Raw genomic sequence first — 25,692 nt, forward strand, 5'->3', positions numbered from 1 at the left:
CGGAGAACACCTTCGAGTCGCCTTAGGTGAATGCATCAGGGACCGTGTGAGTTTTCGTGCTGTGCCATGATTGGCACTGACGTCTGAACTCATTGTAGCCTCGTATCATGCACGTATTTCGATGAACTTCAGATTTGGGCCACCATGGCGAAGAGCTCCGGCATTTTCGTCAGTACTTCGTCTCGTTGGAGAGGTGAGCGACGTGGGCTGCCGCTGACAGGGTTGTTGGGGCATCGCCTAAGCCGATCTCGGGGAGCGGGTTTCACGAGATCACCTCCACGCCTCCTTGTGGGTGGTAAAGTAAATGCAAACATGAAAAAGAACGAAGAGCGCGTAGGGGAAAGTGATGACGGCATCGAGAGCAGGAGTGAGATGGGGAAAAGCGACGCTTCAGTGAAGCACGGGGCGATATTTATTCATATAGAAGGTTCGCCTCCGACCCTCTCTCCCTTGACGAAGCCCTCCTGGATGGCATTATGGAAGAGCCGCTCGTAAAAGCAGAGACCCATGTAAAAACGTGTAAAACTATAATAAGCCGACTAGATTTGGCACCGACAGAGCGCCTCATCGGGCGACGGATCGAAAATTCATTTTCCGGCACGGTCAAACATAAAGAACTGAATTCAGTCCCCTCGTTCCACGCACCCTTCGCCGTTCCTTTCTTTTTTTCCCCTTCATTTTGCTACCAAAAATGTTTTCTTTGACACCCTGTCAGAAGATATCGATTGTTATATTTTGCGCTTTCTTTAGGAACTTGATTTGTGTGTCATCGAAGGCAATTGCTAGCCGCATGTTCAAGATGGTGATTTGGAGTAATTGGTAGACATTCGTATCTTAAAAAAAATTTTTTTATGTACACCAAAGATGTAGGCGCCGTCCTGTCCGATTCCACGATCTGTGTTTTTGGTCTGCTGAAGATCAATTTTTTAGCACTTACATTACGTGCCCACTTCGTAAACCATCGTAACTCATTAGCAGCAAGACTGTTGTCGCGAATGCCTACGTGAAAGTTTACTTTTCCGTCATGTGAGTTCACAACTACTTCTATACAGAATAGACTTAGAAAACACCATTTTTTGTAGGTGTATTAGAAATATCGTTTACAGAGACCGCTCATAGCAACTGGGAAGCTCAGAAAATATTGTTTTCAGTTGGTATTAGTCAGTTTTATTGTGGCGCACCTGCCGAAATCGCCAAAAGCTTGACTTCAGGTGGCTGTACTAATTCTGATGACTTGACGGAGCAGTCTGGACTGTTGTGATAACGTCGGGTATCAAAACTACCGAAATGGCCGCTTGTGCATGTTTTAAGGTCTCCTATCGCCACCAACGAAGCTAAGGGGTGGAGCGACGATCGAAAATCCTTGGTATTTCGAGTGACCAGACGTCAGGGCACAGTGTACAAGAACTGAAACTATATTCTATCTCAAAACTACCGTTCAGAACTACAAAAGCTACTGGATGTATGCGGGCTACATGCTTGCAAAAAAATCGTTCCAGATATAATTACCTTTCAATTTGCAGGGTTGAGATATTTGCGTTCATTTATCAGGTGTTATGTCACATCCATGATTGATATGCATAGTCGTATTCGCGTCGACGTCCTATGCCTTTAAGTACTGTATCGGTAACTGCCAGTTGCTGCGGCTACAAATCAACATATGACAGCTCCCATGCAAACGCGACCTCCCGCTTCGATCCGAACAGGCGCTTTCCGTTTGCCTGCCCCGCCGCGGTGGTGTAGTGGCTAAGGTACTCTGCTGCTGACCCGCATGTCGCGGGATCGAATCCCGGCTGCTGCGGCTGCATTTCCGATAGAGGTGCAAATGCTACAGGCCCGTGTGCTCAGATTTGGGTGCACGTTAAAGAACCCCAGGTGGTCGAAATTTCCGGAGCCCTCCACTAAGGCGTCTCTCATAATCATATCGTGGTTTTGGGATGTTAAACTTCACATATCACGCTTTCCGTTCGCCTTGTGCACCAATAGCAACAACGTAGATGTTGAACTAAGTCATCGGTTTGTGCCATCTTAGGCTGAAGCATCTGGTGCACTTTGTCGTTATTTCCTCGCTGGGGTTTTAGCCCTGCCTAAGGCAAGAAGATTTCGATGATGGTTCCTAAAATTAGCGCAATGTATTCACGCGTACATTGTTGTCAAAGCATCACCATACTAATCTTAACCAGTTGCGTGCCTCAGTTTCGACACGGCATACGATGACGACTTGGTGAATTCGAAGCGCAGGGCAGCGATCGGTGAAGCAATTTTTGCCTTCGGCAACGCCTAAATTTCAGCGGTGGGCGGCAAAGACAGCTGGCAGTGAAATTCCATTTAAAGGAACGTTGCCGTGAGTACCTAAAATATACGCAGTGAACCGCTGTACATTCTGTCCTTCATGTCCATTAAAAATTGCCCCGCCACGGTGGTATAGTGGCTAAGGTACTCGGCTGCTGACCCGCAGGTCGCGGGATCAAATCCCGGCTGTGGCGGCTGCATTTCCGATGGAGGCGGAAATGCTGTAGGCCCGTGTACTCAGATTTGGGTGCACGTTAAAGAACCCCAGGTGGTCAAAATTTCCGGAGCCCTCCACTACGGCGTCTCTCATAATGATATGGTGGTTTTGGGACGTTAAACCCCACAAATCAATCAATCAATCCATTAAAAATTGGTTCAATTCTAGTGGTTTTCCGGTGTTTCTGTCTTTGTGAGTGTAGGCTAGTAATATAGAAGTTCGGGCTGGCATAAAATACATTTAAAAATAAAGCCCAGTCACGTTTTAGACCATTAGAGCCCCATCAGCGCCAGCAACCCCTGCATCAAGCGTTCTAATCGAAATCTGGCCGAAGTGGATCTTCATTTCATGTTTCCGTCATTCAGGGCGATAACTGTGCTCGCAGAATGTGCAACCTCTGCTTCAGTGCAGTGGCCATTAAAAAGATAACCAGAAAAAAGTACGTTGCCTCAAAGTGCATCTGTAGCGAACGGTTTGGTCGATATTTCTCGCTCGAAGCAAAGAGAGAAAGCTCGCCAAAACATTTCCGCACTTCAGCCTTTGGGTGCCTTTCACATCCGCTGAAAACGCAGCTGAGATTTCCTGCGCGATGCCAGATAAACCATTAGGCGAACCCGGCTCCAGATAATTCTTTGTTCATCTCGCTCTTCGTGCGAATGTGCTCTCGACCTAAGGCACAGAGGCAATGCAGCGTATCGGAGGCGGCACAGTTGACACAGACCAAACGAACGCGACGCCCCATTCTCGGGGAACAAGGGAGCCCTTCCATTAAATCGGAATAGCGGCGAGATAAAGTGTTACCCCGATTGGAAACTACTCGGCTGGCTTTCACAAATCTGTACTCAGCCGAATACCCGTTTCTTTTTTTTTTCTTTGGCTTCTCGTGTGCCGATTCGATTGCCCGCTTCTGTAGAGCGCATCACAGGAAGCCCCAATTGTCGTCGGCCCTGTGCTGCAAGCATGACAGACAAACTACAGCGCTACGAAGCTTAGGACGGTAGCCTATTAATGCCCTGCAAGCAACTCACTTAGGATTCTTTGTAAAGATGCTTCCCTTCGGAGAAAGGTGTGGATCGGAAGTATAATAACCTGTATGCAATAGGCTACCGCCACTAAAGTTCAATAATTTCCCATTTGTTTTCGTGTGCCTGCCTGAATCTCCGCTCTTCTTTCCAGTTTTTTTAGATTTTTCCATAGCGTCGGGTAGCGAACCGGGCGTAATAATTCTGGGCGACCTCCCAGCCTTTCCCCAGGTTTTTAACTTACTTTATCTTTCCTTCAGAGAAACAGCTTTGGTTAATACCAGACGACACTGAGGTTTTCTCGCCTTTTGCGTGCTGCAGCCGGCGGGTTTTTTGAAAGATGGTCCATCTGTAATTCACGGGTTTTCACGCGTATTGCACATTTGTGACATTATAAAAGGTAGTGTCACTTCGGGTGTCGTTAAACTATGCTGGAAGCCTCGTGAGCGAGTGTCAACTTTCTGTTTACTTAACTATTCTGCGACGTAGTGGTTATTATGTCTGCGACGTCGTGAAGTGTAAAAAAAAACAAAACAAAACAAGAACACAACAATAAGTAGCAGTGCAGAAGAACAAGACATTTAAAAAAAATTAAAAAGAAACTTTTTAAGAGTTCTGGTTCATTTTTATATTTTGTCTTCATGACAGTAACATAATTGGAGAGGATCAGACCTTCATAACTATGATGCTCAACCAACCAATTTAAGTGTATAAATATGTCCCATTTTCATTTAGTGAGTAGAAATATCATGCTTGGTTATTCAATATATGTGAGTGGTTGCGCATATTCCTTTTTGTTTCAGAAAAAAAAAACTGAATGTTACAACATACTATTGTTCAAACTGAGTCTTGCAAACAGGTGTTTCATGATCAGACAACGGTGTTTTATGAATTGTGATAAAAAATTGTTTTATTGTGGCTGCGTCTTCGTTCCATAATTTTCCCTATGTGTGCATGACTATCCTTATGCACTTTATTGACCGAGAGGGCTTACGGCACATTGTCAGGCATTAAATTGCCCTTTACAGTGAACGGTGTTGCCAGATCACAACACGGGTCACGCGCAGCGCCGTAGTTGTTCGCCGCCGCTGGTGTCCGTAACCACTACCGCACACACACAAACTCGAATAAAAACACCAAAGACATGTGTGGTTACATAGCGGTATTTGAACCCGGTGCACTGCCTGCCAGCCCAGTATTGTATCGCTGATCCACGCCGGTGCTTGGTACTCGCTCGTACACTTGCCTTAGGCTCGCTTTATGGCGGGAAAGTAATAGCGTTATATGAGTAATGAAGCGTTTTAGAACAGCAAAGGAACAACCAGGCGTCACACAATGTGAACCACGTGACTAGTGAGTCGTCGAACGCTCCAACACATTGCAAAAGCTTGCTGTTCATTACATAACAACGGTGGCTCATACTCACTTCATGCGTGATTCTTCATCGTCGTCAGCCACTGAATGCTACGCAAAATTCGTTGCAAGTGTTTAGCGGATAGCACGCTTCTCCGAAGGAGGACAAAGGATAGCATGGTAGCCTACTTCACAGAAATTATTTATGACGTAGTGGGTATCCAGCAAGTTTGCTTCTAGCATTTAAAAGAGTGCTGATAAAAGACGATGGCTATAGCGCGAGAACAGAACGACGACACAAAGACAAGAAGGACACGAAGGTCCTTCTTATCTCTTTGTCGTCGTTCTGTTCTCGCGCTATAAATATCGTCATGCCATACCAACTAGCCCAAGGTGCCACACTACTAGGCCGATAAAAGGTTCTGAAAGGCCACTCTTCATGATTTCGCTGCGACGGTGCTGTGCGTTCTGTGCAGGCCTGGCAATTTCTCGCTAACACTGTCCCTTATATGAGCGATTAGGTACACTGTACTTTGAAAGTGATCGATTGATTGAAGAAAAAATAGAGCCAACTTCGCACTATAGGGCCCAGCTACCACATAAATGAGATCATGTCATTACTGTAACTATGTGCGGCTTTGTGATTCGTTCAAAACTCAAAATTCGTTACAGGGGACATGGGGCCAAGTGCTGCCCGAGGCACGAGCCACTACGCAGAGTGAGTACACCCCTTTTCCTGACACTCGATCGGTTCGTGCATTCGCCATGTTTCGCGGACATGGTAAACTGTACTGGATGGATGAAATCTTCGAGAAGTTGGCACGCTCAGGAGAGCGCGCCATCGGTGGGGCGAAAGAGGGGTCGTTTATAATTAAATTCAGCCACGAGCCTGTCGAGGTTCCACGCGCTGCTGAACGCCAGGACGCGGTAGGCGTCGTGCGTGCTCTCGTCGCACGAGAGCACTCAAAACCTGGCAGCCGCCGGCATGAGACCGCCCTTCGTCGTCTTTGAAGTCCTGTATCCATTAGTTAGCGACGCGTCGTTCGGCAGTTCGACGACGCTCGCTCGGTCTGCGGCGAGCAGGAACACTTGCATACATAGCCGCGGGCTGTTTCCCTTTGCAGTCTCGCTCGCAGTGAATGCGTCGTGCTGCCGCCCTCGAGTTCCTTCGCGGGGCGCAGCGAAAATGTGTTTACACAGCGGGCGCAGTTCGTTGGCTTGTAACGAGATGGGAGGAAGAACACCGAGCGCAAATTGGAGAGTTCAACGCCGGTGCCGAACCATTTACGAAGCATCAGACAACTGATAATGCGTTATAGCTTGTGCCCTGTGCGACGGGGAGAATGAGAGCTGCCTCGCCTCTTCACACTTGAAGATAGAGATCACTCATTTTTTCTCATTTGTCGCTCAAACTTCGTACCAAATATGCATGCAGCTCTCAATGCGAACTCTGTGGACTTGAGAAGTGAAGGCAAGGAAAACATGTTTTGTGCGCAAAACGCTGAAGGAAACGAAGGTGGCTACGGCAGTGTACTCTTCAATGTAGTGCGCTCGAAGAGGGTCTCCTTTGCCAAAACAAAGGCCTCAGCTATCCTCGTTTAGGGTGTGCACATGAGCGTGTTTTGTTCATATTTATGATCAAACTTCAGCGTATGGAATTGAACAAGATGAGACAGGACGAAGTATTGTGTTAAAAAAAAAAGCGTTCTTCGAAAGAAGCTATGCTTAGCGACACGATCTTAGCACGCGCATTCGTGTGCAGATACTTCAAAACCTGCATTTTTGTCGATGCGTAACCAGTGAGTACTGAGCTCTGCTACATTGTTTGAGCACCGCGCTGCCGCACACGTGTCAAAACTTCTTCTTTCTAGGTTCTAGGAAAAATCTAGTGGGTGAAGTGCTGGTGCACGAGTCACCCACAATGACACTTCACACTGCTTCCATCATTTATCATGTGGTCTTCCGATTAGAATGACCTGGGGGATGTCCAAGTGTGGTCATCTACCAGGTCACTTGTTTGACAAGGTCATGGTGATGCTATGAGAATGGGGCTTCTAATCGCCCCATGATCTCAAAATTCGATAATCTTTTTTGTCCATAAATCCAATAGCGTATCATTCGGTATGCGTAAGCAAAGTGTCGTGCCTTTCTGCAATGACCTGTCGTTTGCATTTTTGCGATATATTTAACGAAACATTCCTAGTGTTTTCATTACTTAATAAATGCTTTCATTTTGTTCTTTAATGTATTCCTTATGGTCGTGATCTTGCCTACTGTATTTCATTTTTATTCTTGTTTTAATGCTGTTTTAGCATTGTGGCAAGCTTTATGGCAAGCACTTTTACATGAAAAACCAATCTGTATTTTATGTTGATTAGCGTTTGACTTTGGGCTACACTGAAAAGTCCACAGAAAAGCGTGAAGCAGATATTTTCCCGCGATCATTGTTTATGCCGAGCAGAAACAGCTAGCCGATGCCCTCGAAGGGGACCGACATTTTATATTGCGTCCTGGCCCATAATCACGAAAATGGGTAGATGAAAAAATACCACTAACAGAGATTTTCAAAATGCGCAAAATGAATCGGACGGTCCCCAACGACACCAAGATGACTGTGCCTAAGACTAGAATGCCGCAATCTGTATCGTCTTCTCGGAAAGTGAAACAAAAATAAAGATACGTCATGTGCCAACCGAAATGCGACAAATGCCACAGCTAAATTATATGCCTTCACATAAGCCTCCTTTCGCATACTTGATACAAACTTATGAATGAAGGAAATGTTTGTGAAGCGGCTGGTTGATATTCTGTGTTAACGAGTAGAAAATGCAAAGAAAAAAAACGCTCAAAACCTAATGCATCGTGAAAAGCGAGAAGCAGTTTCCGGATTAATACGTCACAATCTTTCCCTTCCAACGAAGATAAAACAAACAACAAATTTTTCCCCTTGGCACGAAAGACACAATGAAGGTAAAAAAAAACAACAGAGAAAAACACCACGACATATCGAAACAGTGAAGTGGCGCCCACGAGAAGCTAAAGGGGACAAAATGCAGATTGCCAAAATGGCGGTTCGCAGATGGAGGAGAATCAGATTACGCGCTAAAGTCGAACACAAAAGCCGCAACTTGCCGCGGCTGACTACGTGGGATGAATAGACGTCACGTGACACGCTTAGCGAGAGACGGCTGTCATCATGTATGCAGAGCTCGGCCTCCTAGCAACCGACGAGCCATTCTCATCACCACGACGTCTTGTGGCAGGAGATCATGCGACCAATGCCCCTACTTTTCATCCTCACGTCTGCTATACACCTGTCGTTCTTTGAAACGACACTAACGCGAAAGACGCTGATATTTTTATCGCGTAAGTAACGACTATTTCACGACACTAAGAGCGCTGATTTTGCTGCTAGCGAATCTAAGTCGCGAGAACGTGCGTGAAACAGAAAGAGAGAAGGAAAGAAAGAATGGCGAAGAAAGAATAAAAGAAAGGAAAAAGGAAAGAAAATATCCATCATCTTTATTTCACTCTCAGTCTTTGAATTTCTTATCTCCCCCCTCCGAAACCTATCTACATTTAAGGTGGTTTCGCACTGCTCCCAAGATTAGAGGCAATAAAAGCATTGGTCACTTTGCCTTGTTTTGCACTGTAGCCTCCGTAATTGGCAAAAATTTCACCAAGTATATGATGACGTGCATTCACGAAGCCGTCAAGGTGACCGTACTAAGCCTTTGTGACGTATGACATCATGGTCGCTTCACATGATGGCCTCATTAGACGATGATGATGATTTTTTTTTCATCACCTGAACTGAAGCGGGGCGCTGACTCTGATGGTCGATTTTCGCGTTCGCAAAGACACGTAATGCTTTCGTCTTGATGACGACGACGATGCTGTCTAGATGGTCTCGCAACAACACATATCGTGACGTCGTGTGTACTGACCGCATATTTCTGCGGAGCTGTCCATCGGTAGAAATGAATGTGGTCCTACTGTGGCCAGACGCACAACGTGGCAAACATTCACTAATTTCTTGTTCACCCATGGTGTTTTTAAAGTACAGCGAGTTGACCTGAAGGGGAATTTAGCTATTTTGCATGACTGAAATTTTGGTTCCACAATGATGAAATTTCAGGAAGAATTTTCAAAAATAAAAATTTCAAAGGTGTCTTTCCTTTGATAAACCTATAATGGCGAAATTGAAGACAATCGAGTTTTGAGCGAATGGTTCATCAGTATTAACCGATAGCATCCCTAGCATTACCATAAACTGATAGCGTTTGCGGCGTCTGGGTTTCTTGCGTCCGCGTTTGTGGTCCCTGTCTGTTAGAATGATAGCATCCGTAATGTGCTGCGTCTACGTTAAATGTCGCATTCAGAATGCGACTGATTTCATGAATGTGTGGGCCATTTTGCGAACGCGTTAACCCATGCTCACAAGTGCAAGTAACTTAGTGAATGGGAGGCTTGTGTAGTTTACTGAAAGTGGTATGTAATACCTGCCTAAAAGATGACATTGGTTACACGAAAATTCAGAACTTGGGTTTTCTGTACTGGCCAAAGGCGATATCTACAAAACCAGCCTGTGATGACGCGATATAAAATGCAAAGATACCACGTTGGCATAGCCGGGTGCCGCTAATCTCCCCTCAATCTTCTTTGGACCCAAATTTAGTTTTTGCCATCATCCTGGTCATATACTATTACTTCTAGGGTAATTAGTGCCTGACGCTTGACACACTTTTGTTTTACATGCTGACTGCTGTTACTAAAGGGTGCGATAATTTTATTTGAGATATAATTGGCTTATGCCATAAATCTTCAGGTTCACTCTTCACTGAAGTAGAGTAAACCGTTTCACCGAATGTTCCGTCGTTACGGGTCGTCTAGAATTAGGTGTAATATAGCAACATGGTCTATTATTTCCGCTGCACATTAACAAAGGCCCTCGTAAGTTTCTCGTATTTATTCTGGCAATGTTTTTTGTTCAGCCGCGTTGATTACTATTTTTTTATCGAAATATCCGCGTATTCAGCCAAATACAAAATCAAAACGAGGCGCGAAATGAAACCTGCTGTTCCGCTGTATTAGTGCTTGCCAAGCACCGATGCGTCGAGTAAATGTGACAGCCGGGAAGCTGCGAAGCGCATAAGAGAAACTTGAATCGAGCTGGCGTTGACAACGGGCTTCACCCCGCGCATCTTGGAGCAGAGCGGCAGAAATCTCCGTATGAATACCAACGCCTCGCAGAGAAAAAGCAATTAGATGAGCTCCTATGCAGGCCAGGGGCACGTAGAGAAGGAAAACAGCAAGAAAGCGTTAGTGGCTTCGACGCACTACGCGAGCGCGATAATGAACAGAGCGTTATCCAATTTGCATACCAAATCAGAACCCGGCATCGCGTGCCTGCTGCCAGGACGTCCAGCTTACGACGCTCGATGACGTGTCTCCCTAGCGTAGTTACGTGCAGTGGGCCGACATGAATGGTGGCATGCTGCTCGGGAAAACCAGTGCAGGTTTTACTTCTGAATACAGTTATTTCGAACAAACATATTACCACAACTTCGATGCATGTGATCTCGTGTAATTGATTTTCTTCGTTCAGCGAACTGGGAGCGCAGAGAAAAACACAAAGGACGAAGCGAGGAACCACACAACACGAGCGCTCATGTTGTGTGGTTCCTCGCTTCGTCCTTTGTGTTTTTCTCTGCGCTCCCAGTTCGCTGAACGAAGAAAATGAATTACCAACTGGCCCACATTTTGATCCTTTTGCTCGTGTAATTGGTACCCCTGAACTTGGTAGCTGGCTTCTCCGCACAAACATCCGTGCTGAGGAAAAGCACGCTTTACAGGTCAGATATTGGCCAACTGGCTTTAGGTAAAAATTCTGGTCGAACGTGGAAGGTACCGCGGATATACTAAGACGAAAGCCTTAGATGCCGAATCAAATAAGAAAATGGGCCGTCGGCGTTCCTTGTCGGTGACGTCAACTCGAGTGACGCAAAAAATCGCGCGGAAAAACGTCACTCTATGCTGTCATCATGACGCTACAGATCACGAGAATTTTTGAATACTCGATGACGTCACCCTGACCTCACGTGATGACATGATCACGTGAGTGAGAAAAACTTTATTATGGTCCAGTGCAGGCGCTGAAGTTGCCGTGCACCTCCCCGCCACTCCCACGTGGGGACCGGCAGGCCTAGCGTGACGGCCTTGTCGCGGGTGCATTGGACGGCCAGGATCCTGAAGTCCTGTGCTGCGCAAAAGTGCATCCCGCTCGGCTTTGCAGTAAGTCGGTCCAAGTGACCCGCACTTCCAGAGCATGTGTGCTAATGTAGCCGTCTGTCCGCAAGTGGTGCAACGGTGTCGGGGAATTTGTGAGGATAAATTGCATTAAGGTATGCCAACGACGGGTATGAATGGGTTTGGAGTAAGCGCAACGAGACGGCCTGTGCTCTATTGTGTTTCGAATGTGGCATCGGGAACGCCCGCCTTGCCATTTAGTAATACTTGTTAATCTCGTTTTGTGTGGTAGGGGTGTCTTCGTCCCGCGTCTGGGGCCCCGCCACGGTGGTCTAGTGGCTAAGGTACTTGGCTGCTGACCCGCAGGTCGCGGGATCAAATCCCGGCTGTGGCGGCTGCATTTCCGATGGAGGCGGAAATGTTGTAGGCCCGTGTACTCAGATTTGGGTGCACGTTAAAGAACTCCAGGTGGTCAAAATTTCCGGAGCCCTCCACTACGGCGTCTCTCATAATCATATGGTGGTTTTGGGACGTTAAACCCCACAAATCAATCAATCAATCCCGCGTCGGGGGCGTTGGAGCCGTCGGGCGACCAAGTCGAGAGGAGTGCGGTCGGTGAGAGCGCGTGTGTGGACCGACTCGTTCGGGTTCAGTGCAACGCCGTTTACGTGGACGACATGCGGGGCGAACCAATACATGGTGTGAGGGACAATCTCATCGCTGCTAGAGCTGTTCAAGATCATGGCGGCCTGTGTTGATATGCGGCCCTTTTGAAAGGCTCTGACTGCGGATTTGGAGTCGCTGTACACCTCTTCGCACCGACGAATCTGCAGAGCCATGGCCACCTGCAAGTTCGTTGTGCAGTTCGTAGTCGAGCCCGTCTTCCTTTCGTTCATTTTTTAAAAAGTGAACCTCTTTAAGCTAGCCGTAATTTGTGTGGCCAATTATTTGGGCATCGTGCACAATGCGTTCAAACTAAATAGTACTGTTACACCAGCTAAGGTTAGCACCAATAAATGGTTATGTGGACTCCATGACGACCGCTGTGTCTTCGAAACTGCCCTCACTCGCACATTCAGCTGTACGCCCTAGTGCTCCAATAGTAATGCCTTCCCGTTGAACTGTCACGTGTCATCGCAGCGCTGCAAAAAAACGATGTCGGCTTGACTCGCGCCGAGGCGCGCTCACTCCTCCGCAGCCAACAGACCGCCACTCGCGTTACATAAGTGATGGCCGAGGACGGTATGTCCAGAACATGAAAATGCTTTCTCGCCCAACGCGACTCTGTCGTTTGTGTCTAGCATGTTCGCGTCGCCCGCTTTCCGTACCACTTATGATCTCTTGTTCGAAAGGGACTTTGGTCCGGATCTTCGGCACCTCGCCACTGAGGCCCGTGTTTCGCGGTACTGTGGAGTCATTACGGCCGAAACGAATGCGCCACACTATATTTTTTCTACACTATAGGCTTTCCTTCGCATACATAGATGTTTCTCTTTGTTTGTTTGTTTGTCTGTTTGTTTTTTTCTTTCCTTCGTTCTTTCTTTCTTTTTCTCTTTCTTTTCGACTTTGTTTCTTTTAGAGACGAAAAACAATGCCCTTAAACCGCCACCTGGTGTATACAGCAGATGTAGCACATGTGCATGTGAACAAATCGAAACATATGTGAACAGCAGAAAGGTTATAAAAAAAAGCTGTTACCAGAACAAACAAAATAAAATGCCACAACATCACAAAAACACCAACATCTACCCACCCATCAATCAAAGCAAATGACAGAACAAAGGTTAACAAAAACTAAATAAAATGCCGTTCACTTTTTTTTTATTTCGAAAGTCTGTCCCTTGGCATAATAATTTTTCAAAAATACACATGCAAGTTTTCTTCATGCACAAAGTCTAGTGGAGAATGGTGGTGTGATCCACCAAGCCACAAAATGCTGTTTACCAGAACAAAATAGAATACCACTATTCATGATTCGATGCACACTGCTTCGCCCCATCATCAGCATGCGCTTCGTAGATTTTTCTTCCTTCTTCTTCTTTCTACCTGACGTGCAGTCCCCTTTCTCCCTTTTCGGGGTGGGGGAGGGGACTTCAAGTCAGGTAATAACGTTGAAACAATCCATCCGTATTATGACAAAGGTTTTTGGAACTATTTCCTCTTTGGTTCCCTTCTTCTTGTGCCACATAGGAACTCTGGGGCGCTCGGCACAGCCATGATAGTCATTTTTCGTATACAAGACACTGTTGACTGCACTAATTTCGTTGCTTTCAAAAAGGCTTGTTTCAGGGGACTTTTCTGGCTGCTTAGCATGAGGCACGTCAGGAGCAGTTGGTGCATAGAGGGTGGTGTTTACGCCAATTCTGCTGTGTTACCTGCAGCATCAGCAGGGTAAAGAGCCATCCGCTTCTGCAAAAGTGAGGTACACTTCTGCCTTCACGAGACGCTCATATTCACCGTGTTAGTTCCGTACATCAAAACCATCTAGACTGACATTAGGGGGCACTGTTTTTGTCCGTGTTAAATGACGTCATGAATTGACAGACTGCCTAAGTGGCGTAGACCACTCCCCCCTTCGGGGGTGACGTCAGTGGGTTCCCCACATGCTCGGAAAATTCCGCTTAATTTTTTCTTGTTCAGCAACGTAACATAGTGCAAGCAGCAGGCGTCGACCGAGCTAATACGAAGCACACGCGCACACACGCGCACGCACATGCATGCAGACACGCACGCACATGCACGCACACATTATTTTGAAACAATGTGGTGCGGTGATTTTCCCGATCATATTGATGCTGAATGCTTGAGCCTATACACAAGGCAACCACTTAAGGAGATCTCCGAATGGAAAACGTGACATCGAAGCGATTGAGTTAATATCCGGCGTTCCACCCATTTTAGAGCGCACACTGATGCCCTTAGACATCGAGGTGTGTAGGCCTTGAAGGAACGCTACGTGACTCAAGTCGAGCTTTATACTAGTTGGTACGCGGTCTCAAAAGACTCTTTCGGAATCACGACTGTATCACTAGATGGCTCTTTCCAGCGTGACAGTAAAAAAAGAAGCAAAGCCAAATCTTCAACGGATCGTTAGCAAAACAGTGGGGGCGTACGTTGGATGATTTTACAGGAACGAACACGTCCCGCCTTCGATCAGCTGCCATCGTAGGCATTCGTGACATTCTTGTTTTCCCCGATTTCGTTGGCAGATAGCGAATAGCATTTCTTAAGCCCGCACGATGGTCGGCCCTGTCTCAGATTGGTGTCTCTACGCATAGCTGCGGATTTTATGGCTCTTGCGTAACAGCCGTCGGCGCAGCTTCACTCGCGAGACGTGAGTGCAGTTTATATCCACGCCACATAAGACGAATGAAAATGGCATATTCGTTGCGTTGATACTGGTGTTTTTCCAATTTGTGTGCTGCCAGAATTTTTGTGTGGACAAAATTTTGTAGTTGAAGAACTTTGACTCGGTGCTTGATTGTTGTATCCTTTGCCTTTGTAGAGCTTTGTGGTTTTCTACGTTGCGACCACAACTGTTGTGCAATACAACACGAGTAGCCGGCGCCACGCACCGAGACTGACCCCTCTTTAAATACACTTCTTTAATGCGATCAACAGTGCGCAGCTAGAGCTTTCGTACTCGCGTGTATCTCAGGCTGTGGTTATGCACAGGCTGAACGCAATTCGCACAAAAATTACGCCACCTCCCGCTAAAGGAAACCGTGTGTAGATGCGAAACTGTGGGTGCTGACGCTTACACAGGCGGCAACGTTGATAGCGCTCATCGCGGCGTTGTGCCGGAGCGAATCCTGGGGGAAGCGGGCGCAAAGCACGCAGTGATGGACTAGTGTTTCCAAGCGGAACGTGTCGATTGCTGCTAATGGGCAGTGAGAGTCAGAAGACGCCGGATGGACACGGAGACCCGCAGTCCGCTTTTAGTTAACACGCGCGCTGCGTATTTTTTATTGTACAACAACGCACAGGAGAAATCTCTCACCGGCACTATATTGGAGGTCAAGGTGCTGTGCCTTACCCCGCCGTGGTGGTTTAGGGGCGGAGGTACTCGGCTGCTCACCCGAAGGTTGCGGGGTTGTACTGGGCCTGATCAAGTACTGGGCCTGATCAAGTACTGGGCCTCATAAGGACGGCTGGTCGCTCTCCCACAATAGAGTACTAAGTACTCTAAATCGTTAACCATTATTTCCAAACACATTGAATCCCGGCTGTGCATGGCGGCTGTATTTTCGATCAAGGCGAGAATGCTGTATTTCCGTGTGCTCAGGTTTGGGCGCACCTTAAAGAACCCCAGGCGGTCGAAATTTCCGGAGCCCTCCACTACGGCGTCTTTCATTATCATGTGGTGGTTTTGGGACGTACACCACATATCAATCAAGATCCAGTGCCTATATATACGGTTTGGCCAGTAAATGGCTTTGCAGCGCGAGCAGTCGTTTTTTTTTTTCTATCAAGATATTTGCGCTGTCTGCGTCGGTGTTGCGAGGCGAGAGTGGGGAGCGTAGCGCAAGCAGCTGCTATGAGAGAAGTGGATCGACGAACAGCTGAGAGAGGGGGAAGGAGGACAATCGCGCATGCGTAGTGCGAGTGCAGACGCCGACGCCGCGGGACATGCGCCCGAGCAACAGAAGCTTCGCATCTAAAATATGCCGTGACAGTATGAAGTGCTCCAAGACAAGGGCAACAGAAGAGCAGACAACACGTGCGCAGACTCACTATTAAAATTTTATTGACCGAAGGATGTCGTGTATATTGCGTGCTTGAATAAACAGGCTGAGTTCACTGGTCGTAGATGGTCGCAGGAACGCTTCCATCACAATCTAGCGTCTGGATATCGCGCCTCGCCGTCGAAAGGCAGGACTGGTGGATCATTGACACATCCACTTGTTTTCTTTATTGCATAAGCTTCGAGAAGCTATCGCAAAACGTGGTCCTTATGCTGATAAAGATCTCTAGTTATTTCCAGAAGCAGTTGGAACAAAGTGCGCTTTCTGACATTTACAAACATAACAAATAAACCTGCGTTGTCTCATCGGTTTTCGTCGTAATTCGTAAGTGTGGCTGCATATATCAACCAGTCAAAGGGAAAGTTTTTTTTTTCAGTCTATTAAGCATATCTTACAGCGAGAAGCACAGTATGCGTTCAATTGGACTTGAAATACTTACCTATTTTCCGAATCAATTGGTGTAATAGTTTCACTCGTTGCATCAGATCTACTGCATTGACGTAAGAAGCTTTACTTGAGGACTGTTTGACTGCATTCCTTTCAGCTCTCATCATTTTCACTCAGTGCAAGGTGAACGCACTCTGCAGCGTCGGCTAAATTCTCTCGGCGGGAAATACGGGCTCTTTATTGTTCGCCGCTGGAAACATTGCTGAGTTGGCGTTGCTTTTGACTGCTCGGTTCACAGACTGGCCTGCTCTGTATTCACTGAGCAGCCAACATTTCCCGTCTGTTGCGCGAGAAGGGCTGAGTAAGACGTTGCCCAACATGGTCCTTTTGCAACATGACCGCATACTTGTCAGAAACGAGAGAAACTCTCCTTGCTTATACTTTTCCTTTCACGGCGTGTGTGGCTGCTTCAGATAGTTCCGAAAAGTGTGCGAACAATCTCCGACAACCTTCAACGACCTTTATTACATCTCGTTGTTTAATCGAGGATGAGGAGAAATTTTCATTTTTTTAGAAATTGCGTGAAAAACGAGAAAGTAAGGAGAAAAAATAGCATAGGCACCTAATAACAACTTTCAGATTTCGCATCAAAACAACAGGAACATACAGTATAACAAAAAAAAAAAAACATGAGCATGCTATTTTCCCCCTTCGTCCACGTTTTTCGCACAGTTTTCCCGATAATGGAATACCGACTCGCGTAAACGCGTCCACTCTTCTAAAACATTCACCAGGGGCCCCCTCCACAACGGCGTCTCTCCTAATCATATGGTGGTTTTTGTGACGTTAAACACCACATCAATCAATCAATTCATTAGGGCCGAATGAACGGAGCCGAAGTTCCACGTTCGAAAGTCCACAGTTTAGTGATCGCTTTACACATATACTTGTAATTGTTGGGACTATTTCTTCACCGGCACCGTGTAGTATAGACACGATTTTGAGGCACCCGAAAAGAGACATCTTTCTTTTCTGTGATGTGCACACAAGGGACCAAGATAACACGTACAAAATAGTTTATTTTGATTTCAAAGCTTTCGTGGCCCAGCATCGGCAAGACAGCCCCGCCGCAATGACCATTATCAGGACAAGTCAACAATGGGTTTGCGAAATCTGCGTCTGGCGTGCGGCCTAAATCGCAGAAACCTCTGGATAACAATTCACTCATGGTAACTTACGTGAACCACGAGCAACGTTTAGCAAACCACAGTAGTTGCAAGTATGTCTCGAGTTCGTCTTCCCGTGACGTCAGGCTCGTGTTTACAGGCCGCTACGAAGCCATTTTCTCGATACTGCAACCAAAATTGTTTTTTTTTTCTAGCTAGTGATGATGAAGAGAGACGGAAAGGTCAAATGAGAGGCAGGGAGGTAAGCCAGAAGAAAATTTCCGGTTTGCTACCCGGTACTGGGGAAACGGTGAGAGGTTAAAAAGGTAAGGAGAGAAAAAAAAACGGGAATGGATAAAAATGAAGTAAAAAAAGACAGTTGCCAGATCCCTCGTGGGAATCGTTGATATGTGAAGCACGAATGGGGAATGTTGATATGTCACTTTATAAGATGAGCACAACGTTACGAGGCAGACGTAAATTATGACGTACATGACTTCGATGTCATGATTGTCATGTTTGGACGCGTCATTCACCTTCGTCGTCTATTCGCGTCACGTTATACCAAATTTGGTATATGTGGAGCTGTTGAAACGGCTGCGAGCACTCTATGAGCGTAGCACGTAGTCATGTTGTACATGACACGCGTGCCATTATTATCATCTCTGGACGTGTCATTTCTCTTCGTCGTCTGTTCACGTCACGTGATACCGAACTTGGTACATGTGGAGCTAGCGAAACATGTAATCATGCTCTACATGTCACGCATGTCATATCATATTTGGACGCATCATGAGCGTGGTATTTAGTCATGTTCTTACAAGACACGCATGTAATGATTATCGTGTTTGCACCAGTCATGTACCTTCGTCATCTACTCACGTCATGGAATACCGAATTTGGTATATGGGAAGTTAGCGAAACGTCCGTAAGTGCAATATGAGCGTACGGCCCTTAGTCATGACTAACATAAAATGCATGTCGTAATTACCACGTTGGTCTGTGAGTTGTGTTTGCCATCGAGTCATGTCATACCATACCAGTTCTGCAATATATCATGTGAACGAAACTCTCGCAAAAGCAGCAAGACCATGAAATGTGAATTGTGACATTCATGGCATACGTGTAATGATTTTCATATTATGACTAGGTATGTTATGCCACAGCAATTTTGTTATTGATACCATTATCGAAACGGCCAGGAGAGCTAATAGCAGTATACAGACACAGGCATACGGACGGACGGACGGACGGACAGGTGGACGGACGGATGGACGGACGGACGGACGGATGGATGGATGGACAGATGGATGGATGGATGGATGGATGGATGGATGGATGGATGGATGGATGGATGGATGGATGGATGGGTGGATGGGTGGATGGACGGACAGACGGACGGATGGGCGGACGGACGGATGGATGGATGGATGGAAACAGTCAAGCTCGCTGAAATTCCGCTAAGAAATCTTTCGCACAAAAAAAAAAAAAACGCGCTCACGTGTAGGCGCAGGAATGTCATGATTGTTTAGCGAGGAAATTTCAGGAGCACCTTTCGTATTCTCGTCCATGTGTACTCTTTCCATCATCCCTGTTTGTTTCGCGTAAAGTTGATTAAAAGGTCATTTGCAGTTAGGCTGGCTAGAAGTTTTGCTATAGCGTACCTGTCGAGATGTTTTTTTTTATGTTTTGTCTCTCCCTCTCTTGTGCCGCTGGATCCTTGTCTTAGAGTTCGCGAAACGGCAGCAGCAGGCACAGAGTTTGACGTCTGAGCATGAAATTTGCAATAAATTCTCCAGGTTTTTGTATTAAAAGTGTCCCTGTGCAATAAGAATGGCTCGGTGCATTCAGAAAGAGTAGGCAGGCGTTTTGCCTCTCATGGTTGGCAGTTGTCAGCCTGCTCTGCCTTTTTTCTCAGCCCCTCTATATTTGTGTATGCAAATAAAATAATAGTAATAATACCAATTAAAACTTTAAAGGTCTCTTCTGCATTCAACGCTAAAGCCATTATTTTTTTTTCTAAACACCACCCAAAGAAGGACGCTACAACGGCATCGTGTGGCTTACGTAACTGGACGTCACGCCAGAATTATTGATGTCATGATGACGCCGCAATAAATCGTGATCTGCGACATCATGATGACGCCTTATTATGATGTCATCACCGTCACGTGGTGGTAGTGTTTTACGTCACTATTACCCGATGCCGCGGGATGGCCGCTGCTGAGGGTCATCTTTTACGTTTATGAGGCAGCTAGGCATTTTGCTTCAAAATAATAATAATAATAATAATAATAATAATAATAATAATAATAATAATAATAATAATAATAATAATAATAATAATAATAATAATAATATCCTGATAAAATTATTAGAGGACACCTCCCACACATGCTTGTTCGAACTTGATTCTTTTGGTGTTGGCTTGTATAAAGTTATTGCATCGTGAGGGGTAACCGGACTGCAAGAGAAGGCAAGCGCGTGAGGGGTATACAGAAAGTTATGTGAGCTGATGAGAATTAAAAGTTTTCGGGTACAACGTAGCAGCAACACTTACAGGGATTGGGTTAATGGGAGAGGCCTTTGAGTGGGCGTAGTTCAGATAGGTGATGTATCCGCACAAACAACAAAGCAGACCGCATGAGTGGTGAAGCTGGATTTTAGCCGACACTGCTCTTCATGGTGCGCTACTTGGTCGCATTCTGTATTATTGCGTATTGCTGCTGCGCTTTAAGTTTCGCTTCGGCTACGTTGAACCGACGCGCTTTCGCAAAATCAATATTGTGAATGCATGGTTGAAAGTTCTGACTTATAAATTAAATGTACAGTACCGTCTTGTCATGGACGAAAAAGGAAAGATTGTTTTGAGAAAAAAAACACTTCAACATCGATATCAAAAGTTTAAAAACAAAGAACTTGTTGAGAACGGGAAGTCAGATAACAGCTCATAAAGTAATACCAACTGGTGCCCTATCTGACCGATATAACATTCCCTTTCGCGGATGTTACTTCAAATATTATTTATTCAGACGTTTTATAGAAATTCCTTCTGTTTCTGGCTCTATTAATTAGGAGCTACAAATGAGAGAAATCCAAACACGAGCTTGCTCATAGAGGAGTATCGCAAACAGCGCTTTCATGTTCGTTCATTTCGAGACACGAGCACACGGACCCAGCAGTGGGACACGGATTCCTTGTCTTGCAAATGAGAGCGTGTTGAATTTTAATGCAATTATACTCCGCATGTGCGGCCGTGTAAAGAGGAAATCGAGAAAGCCCTAAGACTGGAGCAATAAGAGTTCTCTGCAATGAAGACGAGCCGAGTCAGGCGCAGTCGCTCTGTCCGCCTCGACGGAACCGTTGTTGTGGGGCTCGGCTGCTGATCCGAAGGTCGCAGCTTCGATCAAGGCCGCGAGGGTCGCATTGCGATAGAGGCGAAATGTTAGGGGTCCGTGTACTGTACGATGTCAGTGCATGCTGAACAACTCCAGATGGTCGAAATTTCCGGAGCTCTCCACTACGGTGTCTCTTACTATGATATCGCGGTTTCCGCGGCACGCAAAACCCAAGATGCTATTAAAAGGCGAAGCTCGTTCAAGCGGCGCCCGTTCCTCCCTCGTCGTGGTGCGTAACCAGTCTCTCGTTTAGACCTGCAAGGTGGTGCCGGTGGGAGATTTCTTCTGTGCGTTGTTGAACAATAAAAAATTTGCAGCGTGTGCGTTAACTGAAAGCCGCATTCTCCTGTCTCTCATTCACCATTAGCAGCCATTGGCATGTACATTGAGCACTATCTGACAAGAAAGGGTTGCTACGTTATACTCGCTGAGTGTAACCTTTTTGGTTTTAGAAAGGTTTAGCGAGCGTTGGGCCGCAGTGCCATGAATACAGTGACCTAGTACATACCATGAACTCGAGGTGGTTAAAGGTGGGAAGTAGACAAGAAACGCAAGGCGTAAAAAAGTCTGCGTATGCCACCTCTCATTTAGTCCTTGGCATGTCCACTGGATGGCGGTGCTTGTATATGCGGAATAGGGAGCCTTCATGTGCGCGCGTCTCCGTGTTGGAGACGCGGGCAAATGAAGGCTCCCTAATGCGGAATATATGATGAAAAGATGCGAGATTGTGGTACTTGGAGTGTTGACTAGATGGACGAACGGACACACAGACAGATGCATGAACGGACGCACGGATCGCTGCACGGACGGATGGATGCATGGACGGACGCAGAGACAGATGCTTGGATGAACGCAAGGAGGGACGCATAGATGGACGTGCGGACGCACGAACAGACGCACGCACGGCCGGGCAGATGGACGCACGGACGGCCACACAGACGGACGCATGGACGGACGGTAGCAAGAACGAATGGACGGACGGATGATGCTTCGCCCCACTCTCCGTCATTCACCCGTGGATATGCTGCCATTTTTTATTGTTATTATTACGTTTCCAACTCTGTTCAAGGCAACATACCAGCTCAGATTCTGTCATTTATACTCTTGCGTCATTTTCAATGATTACGTGAAAGGGAAGTGAACAAAGCGGAAATATTTTCTGGGCTTGAGATATTATTGAGAATGCCTAGCCGCATCGGTCGATGCTGCTATGCTATGCATTCAGGGTCAGGGAAAGCGCTGATGTTGAAATTTGATTAGTCTCTGAGATCGACGCTTTGACAATCATTTTTGTTCTTTCAAAATACTAATAAAAATAGTATCTGTTTTTGTTTTTCACGTCCCAAATCGATGACATGAGAATGGGGGACGCCGTAATGGCAGGCTCCGGAATTTTCGACCATCTATAGCTCTTTACCGTGCACCTAAATCTGACTATACATATATATATATATATATATGCGACGAGCATTTCGCTTTCATCGAAACGAGGTCGCCGCGGCCGGATGTCGATCACGCGACCTTCAGGTCAGGAGTCGCAATAACCGCAAGACCACTGCTGCGGGTCGCATTCTTTAGCGCATACACTCAAAGTAGGAAAGTGACAAACATGAAATTGCAAACGTGAAAACCACGTCACAGGCTGAGCCGCTTACGGAAATGAGCATAAGCCACCTTGACGTGGCGCTTCAAGAGGTTCATTCAAATTCCGTCGAGGAATCGATCACTGTGTCGGGCAAACCGTTGTTCAGCCGAAGATGTTCACGCTGAGCATCAAGCATATGCTTCGCCGTCCGATGACGAGCATCACGCTTGCCTGCTCACAGCGTGTGTGCGCTCTTGTCGTGCACCGAACCGGCAAGGCGCGGCGGTGGCGCTGTCGCGTCCGGGCGCCTGAATGTTTGATGCGAGCCGCGTTCGTTCCGAAAGGACGGCTCGCACAAAGGCGAGCACTTGGCCCAGACAGGCTGCCGCTATTATTAAAGACCACTTGCTGTGCCTGCGGCTTCTTCGCTGCGTCTCTTGCCTGCTGCTCTCTCCCCGGTGGACGTCGTCTGCGTCTACGAGAAATTTGCGTGTCGGCGAAGTCGTTAAATATTAACTTTTGGAGAACATGTTGGCTCGCTACTTTCAGAACGTTGCAGCCTCCACCTAAAGGGCGCTTTCACTGTAGCGCTAGACGATGCGATGCCACTGAAACTTGTACGTCGCAAAGCACACGCACACTTGATACTCTTGCCATTTGCCCTCTGAATATCAGCAGTACAAGGCCGGAAACGGCAAGGGTATGTAGTTGGGCATGTGTGTAATACATAACTAATAATAACGTGTGCGTAAAAATTAAGACTCAGGACAAGGGAATGGGCAAAGGAATGGCACCGCCGTCCCCTTGATCGCCAATGAATAGCAATAAGAACACTTCTACTTGCCAAGCAGACAAGGAAACTGACAGCCCGCACCCGCCCGCCTCAAACGTCTGCATGCCGAATGAAGAATCTTCACAATACACGGATTTGGGCTAAGTCCACATGGACTTCGCACAAACCTCTCTGGTCGTCCGTGTATGTGTACTGTGGGTATAAATTGTACAGAAATAAGTGTGTGTTAACGTTCTATTTCAGAGTGCGCTGTTGCAAGAGAAGTGTTAATTTTAATGTTGATTTCGTACCAACACGAAAAGGTTTCAGACCGGCGTCATTCAAGACTTCGATGACTTATTTCCGTCACGGACATGACGTTGTAAAATGTACACAAACAGATTAGATTACAAAGAAAAACCCTGGTCTCGTATCTGCATGTTCGACTGCAAATGTCGTCGAAATATGATAGTCCTCAGTCTGGAGAGAGTCAATAGAATTATACATTTATTTGATAATTTGTACGAGAAAACCGCTGAACAGTATTCTAGAGGCACTGCGTGAGATATGAGCACCATCTGGCGGTAATCTGAGAAAACTAAAGGATGGCCTCCGTTATAACGAGCGCGCAGCGTGCGCACACAATCTTGAAGGTTATATTTTGTAGATTTTATGGTACGTGGTGGCATGGTATCGCCTTAGCAAAGCGTAGGAAACTCTCATTTTCGTGCGTAGCGCGCATAGTCCGCGCAGCGTAATAAACGCAACAGTTCATAGAATTATTTAGATATGACTTTTCTAGTTTAGGGAAATACACCGCAAAATATTGACGTGTTCATATTTTGCCTCGGATATGCGCAATATTTCCTTTTTAATCGACAATCGCTCAAGTTTGAACGCAAAAACCTGAGCAATATTTGTGGGTGCCAACTTGAGCCGTTTGGGTGGACAAACATATAAACAGACAAACTAAAATTTTTCCGTTGAAGTATCCCAAGAAAGACTACCGCCTTAAAAAAAAGAGAAGTAAGGGTTTCATCTCCAGGAATCTTACTCACAAGCCCTCGCACTACAGCGCGCGCCACTAAGCGACTTGGCCACAAAGCGCTTGTACTTCAGCATACGAAATGCGAGCTATTTATATGCGCTATTTACTATTGTAGGTGGCTTCAGCGTGTTCTTGTCATCACTAGCGAGACTTCGCAAATGGTTTGAATGGAGCGCTTTGAAGGTCGTCGCCCCGACTCGTTGCGATGCGCGTGTGCCTCCTTACACCATCTGTGCGTCGCCATACCGAGCCTGGTTGCCCATACGCGCGTAATCATTTCGTGGTGGACAAAGGCACCGTGACTTAGACAAAGACCGGAGACGCATAAAACACAGATGGGGCCGAAAATTGCTCTGCATTCGTCCAAGTATTTTCAAACTCCTCATGTAAATGCTGGCCACTTTAATCCCTTCTTGGAATGGAATGAAAAAACTTTACTTTAGTCCTGCAGGACGCGCTTAGTGCGTAGCGGGCGTCTCCCACGTAGGGACCGACAGGGAGTACCTGGCGGCCGCTTCGTGGACCTGCTGGACGGTCCATTGCTGGTCGGCGACAAGTGAGCTCCTGAAGGACCTCTCACACTTGTTTGAGGTAGAGTCGGGAGGAGTTGTTCTACACTCCCAGAGCATGTGTGCGAGTGTCGCTGTGTGTCCACATGATGGGCATGTGTCGCTGGGGTAAGCATCGGGATAATAAACGTGAAGCGTGGCAAGGTTTGGGTACGTGTGTGTCTATAATAGGCGTAGGGTTAATGCCTGCGGTCGGTTAGGTTTCGGATCTGGGGGTGTAAAAATGCGGCGTTCCAGGTAAAAGTGCTTTGTTATGTCATTGTATGTAATGGGTGCATCCCGATTGGTATCTAACTCTGCAAAATTGGGTTGCGCTGAGGCGGTGTGGTCGGTAAGTGCGCGCGCTGCATCATGGGCGATCTCGTTGAGGTTGGATAGGGCACCCGGAACCTGGCCGAGATGGGCGGGGAACCAGATGACAGTATGGTGCTTCAGGGCACTCGGGTCTGCTTTGCGCAGTATACGTAACGCCTTGTTGGGGATGACTCCGCGTTCGAAGGCTTTGATGGCCGGCCTGGAGTCGCTGTAGGTGAATTCCCGTTTGCTGTCGAGCATATATCTATAGCTATAGCTATTTGCTTCGCTACTTCGGGGTTTCGGGTGAGGATTGTGGCAGAGTTAAGAGTCTGCTGCGCGGATGATACCACAACCGCGGCGAAGGCTTGGTTGTTGTGATAGGCAGTGGCGTCCACGAACGAGACGTTGTCCGCTTCCATGTGTATGCGCTTGAGAATGTCGGTCGCCCACGCAAGGTGCCTGCCTCTGTTGTATTCGGGGTGTACATTTCGTGGAATGGGAGCGACCGTGATAAGGTCGGGGATTTCTCGAGGAATTATGGTCAACTCTGGGGGGTCCTTGGCCCTCGAGTAGAAGAAGCCGAGCTCGCGCA

General features: G+C 46.8%; 1 protein-coding gene across 2 annotated transcripts in view; it reads left to right on the forward strand.

The window, feature by feature from the left end:
- LOC119165140 (putative Hedgehog signaling attenuator pxb) overlaps positions 1 to 25,692 on the forward strand; it is a 665,846-nt gene that overhangs the window by 188,192 nt on the left and 451,962 nt on the right. For both annotated transcript variants that reach the window (XM_075870781.1, XM_075870780.1), the window contains exon 3: positions 5,557 to 5,602. In XM_075870781.1, the coding sequence (XP_075726896.1) occupies positions 5,557 to 5,602 (46 nt within the window). The remainder of the gene's footprint in view (positions 1 to 5,556; positions 5,603 to 25,692) is intronic.

This window comes from Rhipicephalus microplus, chromosome 8, assembly GCF_043290135.1.
Source record: "Rhipicephalus microplus isolate Deutch F79 chromosome 8, USDA_Rmic, whole genome shotgun sequence".
NCBI classification, from domain to species: domain Eukaryota; kingdom Metazoa; phylum Arthropoda; class Arachnida; order Ixodida; family Ixodidae; genus Rhipicephalus; species Rhipicephalus microplus.